The sequence below is a fragment of the Penaeus vannamei genome, chromosome 14 (assembly GCF_042767895.1).
Source record: "Penaeus vannamei isolate JL-2024 chromosome 14, ASM4276789v1, whole genome shotgun sequence".
Taxonomy (NCBI): domain Eukaryota; kingdom Metazoa; phylum Arthropoda; class Malacostraca; order Decapoda; family Penaeidae; genus Penaeus; species Penaeus vannamei.
Genome location: NC_091562.1, coordinates 18,258,711 through 18,268,710, shown reverse-complemented (window position 1 = coordinate 18,268,710; position 10,000 = coordinate 18,258,711). Strand labels below are relative to the sequence as shown.

The following is a 10,000-nucleotide window of genomic DNA, read 5'->3' as shown; positions in this document are numbered from 1 at the left end:
CGTTATTTAAATCATTACTTATGGAGTCATCACAATATCGCCATCATCATAAACTAATTAAGGTGCTGTCACACTGGCACTTTTCCGTCAATTTTTTGACAATTTTATTTTACATAAATACAGACATTCTCGAATATAGCTCTTGATCTGACTATGCTTGGCTGAAAAAGTTGACGGAAAGGTTTTCAGACGGAAACGATCATTATCGTCTGACTGGAAAATCGACAATTCGCTCAGAAATGGACAAAATTTCAGAAAATTGTAAAAAAAAAAAAAAAAAAAAAATGACGGAAAAAGTGCTAGTGTGACAGCACCTTAACCACTGGTTTGCTCGAGGGCATTCAATTGCGTGAGAGTAAAAGCCCTTGAAAATTGACAGTAAAAACGACTATACAAGGGCGGGAGTTCAGATAAGATTGGTGCAACGCCTACAGGAATAGAAATGCCCGTCATGATGAGCTGGAGACATTCGTGTCCCTGTTTTGACGTACGGATTTCACATAGATGAAAACCTCAACATTTCCACAATTGAACATTCTCAACATAATATTCGAAGCAAAATGAATTCAAAGATCTCAGGGAGCACGTATCTTGGGGGTTGGGATAAGTGACGCAAAATATGCAAAATCAGTTGATTTCACGTCCTTGTCTTGAACAAGACAAGAAATATGGAAGATAGTCACGTTTAATAAGATATCTGGGGTCTGAAAATTATAAACAATATTACTTTTATTTTTATTACACTAGTATCACAGCATAGGCACACTCTACCGCACTATACAGCCAATATCCTTCCATGCACTACGTAATTCTGACACAAAATAGAAATAAACGTGCATCAGAAATTTCCCAGTACTAATCTACTGCAGCCTAAAATAAAATGTGGATCTAACCTTCTTGTCTCTATATCATGCTTTATAAGATCCCTTAGGTATTCAAAGCTCTCTGAATGTACGTTGAAATTAATTTTGTGTATGCATGTATGTATGTATTTATGCATGTATGTGTATGTAAGTGGGTAGGTAAGATGGTTGGTAGGTAGGTAGGTAGGTTTGTTTGTTTATATATGTAAATAAGTCGATAGGTTTGCAGGCAGGTAGGTAAGTATATAGGTAAGTAGGTAGGTAGATAGGTTTGCAGGTACATAGGTAGGCAAATGTGTGGTTTGTTAGGTAGGTAGGTAGGTAGATAGATGGGTTGGTAGATAGATAGGTAGGTGGGTAGCTAGGTAGGCAGGTACATTAGTAAGTAGGTAGGTAGGTAGACAGATAGGTGGGTGGCTGGTTTGGTAGGTGGGTTGGATTGGTGGGTGGGTAGGTTGGTAAGTCGTTATGTAGGTAGGTAGGTGAGTGGGTGGGTAGGTAGGTGGGTTTATTTATTTATTTAGGTAGGTAGGTAGAAAGGTAGGTAGGTAAAGAGATAGATATGTTTGCAAGTAGGTAGGTATGCTGATAGGTAGATAAGTATTAAGTAGGTAGGAAGGTAGTGATTTTGTCACTAGATATTTCTGGTTAATAGTAGTTGGGTAGGAAGGTAGTATGGAAGACAGATATGTAACTATGCCCTACAGGTAACAGGTAAAAGAGTATAGAGGTACATAAATAAATACTGTGTAGGCCTACAGTATGTATGTATTCATGCAACTATAACAGTACATATGCATGTCTTCATCTGCTGTATGTGTGTGCTTGTGTGCAATTGCAATTGTGCTTATTTTCTCTATTTCGTACCTATCAGCTTTTATTATCTTTATTATGCAACTAAAGGAGTAAATTTTAAAACATTTCTAATATCAACCACAACGCCCAAAACAAGGATCTGAATATGTTTTTAGGCATCTTATGTATAACTATGCCACATTATTACAATGTGTTAAAAAAACAATAGTCTATGTTGGGGAAGACAAATAACAATATTTATAAACATGACACACATTGCCTTTCTATAACAAAACAATAAGACAGTGACAAGTATCAAGAAATGGTGATGTGAGTAATCAAAAAGAAATATAAATGTAATTTTTTTCTGCTACTGCCATTCTACTCTGCCACAATCCCATTAAGGTTTCCATTTACTTGCAGTTTCCTTGAACTTTTTCTCTTTCATTACCCACATTGTTCACCTGATAAATTATGCAAGACAATCAATACATCAAGTGTTAAGTACTGTGAAATGTATTAAAAATACATTTGAAATATTTTCTTTGAGCTGTGGGGTGAATATATTTTGCATCACAAAAATCTTTTGCATCATAGAGTCGTCTGCTTGTACTACATTATACCTTACTGCCTAGTAATAATACTGCTAACAAGTATCTATTTTTAGTATCACTGGAACAAGTAATAAAAAGGAAGGAATGTCATAATCAGGTTTGTGCTAGTTTTAGGTAAAAAATAGTTACTACTGAAAACAAAGTCTTCTCTTTGTGAATAAAAGTCCTGAATGCTTTCTTCACCTATTACAAACCACCCAAAGTGAACATTATCATAAATATTATGATGAAGATCAAAATCCTTTACAGAATTCTAGACCGTAAACAAAATGACAGGAAGGAATCATCTTGGGTTAAAATTCTTACTAATATTAGCTAACATCCTACTTTGATTACCAACTTTTACAAAGCTCATGAGATCTGAAGAAGTTTATTTAAAACTCATCATGGAAGCTCTTTGCAGCATCCACCATCTTGCTTTTCATGAATATTTCTCTCTCAGCCAACACCTCGACAAGAGTAAGAACTCCATCTTGGTTACTGTCGGCTGCAGCTAGAAGATTCACTGCTTCCTTTTCCGCATGATGCACATTACGAGGATCAATATAATGCTGGTGGAAAGAGCAGTTAGTTAAATGCAAGAGCAAAGGTATTAAAGTTCACTTAACCTGATTTCCTAAAAGTTCAAAGAACAGAAATAATCATGAAGAGGAAGCTATCATATACAGTAGGTAGTATGATCAGTATCCTAAACATATATCCATATCTTTTAATAACAACTTACCAACAGTTCTTTTCTCTCAACTTTGCCATTTTTATCCAAATCTGCAATTTTAAATTCATTAATCCGATCCAGCCTGAATTGTTCCTCAGTCATGTAATCAGGCACTTCATTCATGGTAGGGTCAGAAAATTCTTCTTCAGTAAGCTTTCCGTCTTCATCAACATCTAAAAAACACAAGAACAATCAAATACCAAGTATGTACAAAATACATATAAGTGAAAAAAAAGCAAGAAACAATCAGATTTAATAAATAAATAAATCACAAAATCTTACCTAATCTTCCTATGGTTTCCTCTACGATGCTAAGTATTGTCGCATGGGATGATTCTGGGTGTCTGAAGGCTAAAAATTCATCAATGGTCAGCTGTTCTGGGTTGTCTCTGGCAGCTTGAGACCACGATGCCTTGTCTCTCATGATGGCTTCTGTATCATATGAGAGTAAAAGAATAAATCAAACAAAAATGCATGTGAGAAAATAAACATCTAAGCAACTGAAAATATGTTTGAAATCATGAATTAATTTGTGACATTATTTGTAAATTATAAAGTACTTAGCACTTACATAAAACTTTTGACATGTTAACTTCTAAAATGATGACAAAGATCAGAGCAGCATGTGTACACGTAAAGAGAAAAACACCCTTTTCAATCTACTTCAATACACAATTATTCAACTCAATATGAAGAGTATGGCCTTTTTATAAGCCTTTTACCACTTTGTCCACTGTGCACACAAACCTGAGAGCAAAAACTGCTCTAACTTTAGATAACATCCTTTAGTTAATAAAATATATAAATAAATAAAACATCAAAAATATCTTCAGAAGTTAGCAAGACAATTCTCATCTCCCATATGCTGCTGTGTAATGTGAAGGCTTCATAACTGACAATAATATCATAGTATGATGGACTGCATTACCCAAAGTACCTGAAGTCAATAGAGGCAAATGAAATACTTTATTGATACTTGTCTGTACATGTGCAGAAATACATATTGATGAAATAAAAATCAGAAAATCATCATGAATGCGTCAACACATAGTAAAGGTCCAGTAAAAAAAAAAAAAAAGAGAGAGAGGAAGAAGTCACAAATGAAAATGGAGGAGAAACACTATGAAAACATTTTGGTTGTCATAAATAAGTCCAATAACTAAATGATAATTAAGCCCCTCCCCCCTCTGATATCCATGTTCCACAAGTTCTTTTCCACAAATATCTGCTTGTTATACGAAATCAAAGCATATCAGTTTGTGATTCCTAACTCTCCTACTGGCTAAAAAATACAACAAAGATGCTTAAGTTAATCATAACAAGATCAGAAAAAATAACAACTTAATTCATAATAATAATATTGGCAACTAGCCTGTCAATCACTGATCTGGAATAGATGGCTTCTTCTACTCCAGACAGAACTATAAACAAATACTTGAATTTCCCAGAACCAATCTCAAGTGTGGTGTATGATCACTGAAATGTTTATGCTACAGTGGTTGGAGAAGCTCAATGAATTTAGATGGAAGATCCACAATTAGAAAAAAAGTATTATCAGTGATTTATAATCACGCAAACTGTTCATCCAACAAAGTGGTCAAGCGGTATTTTGGAACAGGGTTGTCAGAAAATCTGTGGTGTTGTGATAATATTAATTACACAAACTACAATACAATATTAATAACAATAAAAAATAACAGTAATGAGCATAATACAACTAATGAAAATGGTGATGATGTTTGCAATCCGAGAGTCACTGATGCAATAAAAAATATTCAAACATGATGAATTACATTAAAATCACCTCTTTCTCAAATACACTTTTGATGTCCATGCTTCCCTCTCTTGCAATGCTAATGAATCTATAAAAAAATTCTGGATCATGATGTGGATCATGACTAAAATCTAATGTCACCTCAACTGGAATAAGACATACCACTGGAAAAAAATCATAAAAATCCATTCACAACTTTTTGAGTTATCCAGCACAGGATCTGGATCATGATCCAGATTATCACCAAAATTTAATGGCATCTAAGATGGACTACGCCACATCTTTGGTAAAAATTTCATTAAATTCTGTTCATAACTTTTGGAGTTATCCTGCAAACCAACTAACAAACAAATTAACCAATGCAACCAAAAACATAACCTCCTTAATGGAGATAATAATAACAATAATAATAATAATAATAATAATAATAATAATAATAATGATGACAATAACACCAATAACAGTAGCAATAATATCAGAACTTTATTCTTGCATGTGAGCATTTTACTATATCCCTCTGTGGAAAAAAACTACTATGGATTCATTAGATTTTGAATGTGATACCTCAAGAACGAGTCAAAATACACACAAACACTTCTAAATGACTCACTGGCTGAAGCTTTACACTTCCCACATTATCATTTTGTCTCTAATCATATTTTACAACAATAAAGCCAGTCTTACCATCATTTAGCTTTAACTTCCTTATTCAATGTCATGCAGATATTCATACACAGAATTACATACCATGGATAGAAAGGATAAGTAACACCATTAAATGTTACAAGTGGTGCCAGTCTGCTTACATAAACAACAAATAATATTGGGCCTAAAAGGTGTAAGGGACTTTACATCTTAGTGGTATTTGTCCTAAAATGACAAACCCTTGAAAAAGTCTGATAGATATGATTCCCGCAAAGATAAGGCTGAATCTAAGAAGCCAAAAGTAAAAGTTCATCAAGATGGATATGATGATCAATGGTTTCAAAAGCAGCCGAGAGAACTAATAATGAACGGTAATATGACTTCTTACCCAGACACTTTCAAGTACCAGGGGCCTTATGATATTGTAAATGGTTTGTTTATATCGTAAAACAACCTACTCTCTTGTTTCTCACAACAAGCATATTTTTAAAACACTCCTGAGATTGAAAACACATCTCCATACAAGAGACATTTGCAAGAGCCTGAAACCACTCATAACGCCTATCGTAGCGACCCACCTCAGCTTATATCAGCCTCATAAATACCTTCAGGAGTGTGTAAATGTCACTTTGCTTGGTGGAAATCAATAAATGTGCAAGAGTAACATATTCAAGAGTCATAGTAAAGAATGGAAAAACCATATGACTAATGTAAATAAGGATTGGCCTTTGCCAATGCATAGAGGCACGGAAACACTTGATGTTAATCATATGGATGCATATAGCCATAGCTATAGATATATATAGGTATTAGAATTTATAAGACTTTATTTATAAAGGTGGTGATGGTCAATAATAGGTGGTGATGATTAATATAGAAACTGCTTTAAGTAAACCTCATTAGTGTTGCCTCAATTCAGCGGATAACGCTCTGTGATTGGTAAATTTTTTTCCAAGCTAAAGCTGATTGGTCGATCGAGCTGTTCTTTTAAGAAATAAAGCCCTACGATACATAGCGATAGAAAATATGGTTGTGACGGTTACAAGATCCCTGCGCTCTCGTTATTTGGCTTTTGAAAATGGGTCGAAACATTGCTAGTTGAGAAATTGTTGATAGTTCTCGTAACTGTTATGAAAGACAGCGTTTACAGGAGAGTTTAGTAAATCCAGCCCAAAGTCATTATAAATTTTACACAAGAGTTTCATTAAAGTGGTATTTTCTGTATGATGATTGCAGTGTGGCATTCACCTTATCTTCATTAACCACTTACTGACAGACATGTCTATATCCATCATGGAAATCCTAGTCCTTATGATGAGAAATGTGTACAAGCACAATTACTCGCTCACTGGATTGGCCGGTTGTAGACAGCAAATGCCCTGCTGGAAAGGACAAATATACATGCAAAGCATGGATATGTGTTCTGTACATTAAATCTTCTTTATTTTTTTTACACACAGCTGGCTCCAGAAGTACTTTGTCACCAAGGATTCAATTACAAGGTCAACCTGACCTAATTCATGTACCCCATTCCCCAAATTTTCTTAAAGAAGAGTTTTTCTTTTCAATACTGTTATCATATCAATTCCTTCCATCTGGATAAAATTACCATACTTCATAAAAAAATTTGGCTTGGGCGACATAATCATGTCATAAGAAAATCTGTTTATGGGCCAGGTGACGTGATCTTGCCGTCATGAGTATTTCGGTTGAGGGTTGGAGTGACGGAAAAGACTCAGCGAGAGAGCAAAAAACTCTTGGATGATGATTAGACTCATTTGGTATTTAGAAAGGGAATATTACAGAATAAAAAAAAAATAATAATAATAATAAAAAAAAATAAATAAGAATAAAAAAAATCAAAATAAAACTACACAAATAAAAGTTTTTTTTTCCCTCTTCTTCTTGCACTGAGTTATAGACTACCTAGAGCAGGGGTGTCAAACACATGGCCTGCAGCACATTATTATTTCATTCTTACAATCGGTTATTTTACATGATTAATTGAGTCACTCCTTCGTCTTTTAAGATTATTTCCTAAACTCTTTCAGGTTTTTCTTTCTATTATTATTTTTGTAATAAATGAAATAGCCCAGGGGTGTCATACTCATAGTCTGGGGGCTAATTATATCCCCTGGGATGATCAGAAGTGGCCCACGGGGAGACAAGAAGAAATATAAGCCTGTAAAATTGTGATCACTGTGAAGGAAAATAATGTCATATACAATTTGTTACCATTAGTATCTCCCTTTAAAATCTGATAAGTGAAATAAGTTTTACGCACAAGTAGACACTACCAGTTTCAGTGACATAATCCTGGAGAGCCAGCCATGAACCTTTGTTGGCCCTGAAGATAATAGCTGAAGGGATATCTGGCCTGCAAAGGGCTTTGAGTTTGACATCCCTGACCTAGAGGGATGATATGGATTATGTGTAACAAAAAATAAGTCCATTTACATCTGGATAAAGCAAATCAAATGACATATATGGACATTCGACATAGGAAAATGGCAAAAAAGGTAAAAACGCTTCTGCATAAAAAGAGAAAACAATATTACAAAGGAGAGGCATAGAGTCTTGTCACCACACAAGAGTGTTTCTGTGCACCTGTCCTACACGCTATGCACCTGGGAGAGCAGCCACTCAAGTAAGCCTAATGCTAGTATTTTGGTCCATGTAGTTGCCTTGAAGCAAGAATCATAGAGTTAATAAGGAAAACAATAGTACTAGATATAAAAACTTCTTTCCCCCAAAATTCATAGAATGGGCCAAGCATGTGGGGTTCCCTAGGCCTTGTAATTGACTCCTTGGTGGCTATGGATTTGTAGAGCTTTCTATGTGTAAACAAAATTGAGAAAATAAAAAGATAGTGGTCAGTATATGTACCCAGGGCCAATGATCAACAGTGAACAAGTCATCAATACATGGTGAGGGTGGGTTAAATTCTGGGTTGCACGTATTTACACTATGACAATGGAGACTCCTGTATGCTCTGTGCATTATATAAGCTATGAATTTTATGGTAATAAATTACCGCTATTGCTTTTTATGTTTGTAACTTGCTTTGCGCTTAATTTGAGATTATTCGCTTTTCTATGAATTTGCTGACAAATACTGGTTATAGCTTTATTTGCTGACAGAAGTTTTTTTTCAGGGGGGTGTAACAACCCCACACACACCCTCTGCGACAGCCCTGTTGACTATGCAAGTTGTTCAAAATTGCAAACAATAATTTCTGTTCACCTCCACATGAGACCATAAAGTTTCTGTAGTATTTCCTATGCATGCCAAGACAGAGACGAATGCTCTCTATGTTATCACTTATTGTAAACATAATTCCTCAATTTGCACTCTGTGTTATGCTCTCTCTGCACATCTGTGATGCCTGCCCCATATCATCTTCTACAATTATTCTCTACAAATTTCTTTTAAGCACTATGGTAATATAAATCACATTTTTGTAGTCAGACTGCAAAATTAGTTAAGGCAAAGGTTGACATCAAAAGTAGGGGTGATACCCTAGTGTAGTGTTAATAATATTGTAATAAATATAATGTCCATAATAATAATAATACCAGCATTGATGTTAATTAAAAAAAATGGAAGGAGGGAAAACAGGTAAAAACACATTGACTACTAATTGACTCCTTGATATCTGTACACTACTGGAGCCACCTATGTGCTGATAAATTTCACTAAGTAATACTACAGTTTTCCAGATGCCACTTAGCTATAAATACTTTTTATTTTTGTAACTTAAGTGTCTTAATATGATAAAAAATCCTCTTCCTTTTATCAATGATTTTCCATATATGACATGAAGATATAACAATTGGTTTGAGAGCAATGAAACAATAAATAATAAATAAATAAAAAAATGTCCCGATGAAGAAATTACTACATAAACCATTACATTTCACATACTTACTTTACTTTCTAATGAAGAGATTAAAATAATAAAGAAATTAAAATTAATTTCTTTGCACACTAAGAGCTTATTCTATTTCTTCTAACAAATGAGAATATTAGAATAAATAAATGCATTAACTTCAATGGCATTTTCTCAACATCTGTATCTGTTTACTTGTTAAGGCCAAAAAGAAAGGAGAAAAAAGAAAAAGAAAATAAATGTCTTTTTACTGCATATTCACCAAAATTCAAATTGGTGTGGAGCTTGTTCAGTTAGTGTACAGAAAAAGAAGGTATGCAATCCTTCGCTTTTTTGGACTTTGTTTTAACGGTTTGTTCCACCCTGTTTGGGCACCCCAAAACCCTGGTCTCAGAAAAATGTGTAATATGAATACACATCATATAAAACAAAATTATAGGTGAGTGTTACGCCATTCTTACAGGTCTGATTCATTGCCTAATATTAGCATTGGTCATTCTTTAGATGAATAAATATTCAGAACTAATCTTATGTCAATACAGATTCTTCTAATGAAAAATACCCCTTCCCCAATGTGACCCCTCCTCTACAAACACAAATAAAAGTATTACTATTGACACAAATGACACTATTATTCATAACATTATTACCTGGAAGAGAGAGAGAAGGAAACCTCTACCTTCCATCTGTAAACTTATCTTTCAA

At 34.3% G+C, this 10,000-nt stretch overlaps 1 protein-coding gene across 2 annotated transcripts in view; it reads right to left on the bottom strand.

Moving 5' to 3' along the window:
* Positions 1-723: 723 nt before the first annotated feature.
* The window catches only part of myd (stromal cell derived factor mayday), a 15,059-nt gene continuing 5,782 nt past the window's right edge, over positions 724-10,000 (bottom strand). For both annotated transcript variants that reach the window (XM_027369554.2, XM_027369555.2), the window contains exons 6-8: positions 3,270-3,419; positions 2,997-3,160; positions 724-2,823 (exon numbers count right to left, since the gene is read on the bottom strand). In XM_027369554.2, coding sequence (XP_027225355.1) covers positions 2,647-2,823; positions 2,997-3,160; positions 3,270-3,419 — 491 coding nt within the window. In that variant the 3' untranslated portion in view covers positions 724-2,646. The remainder of the gene's footprint in view (positions 2,824-2,996; positions 3,161-3,269; positions 3,420-10,000) is intronic.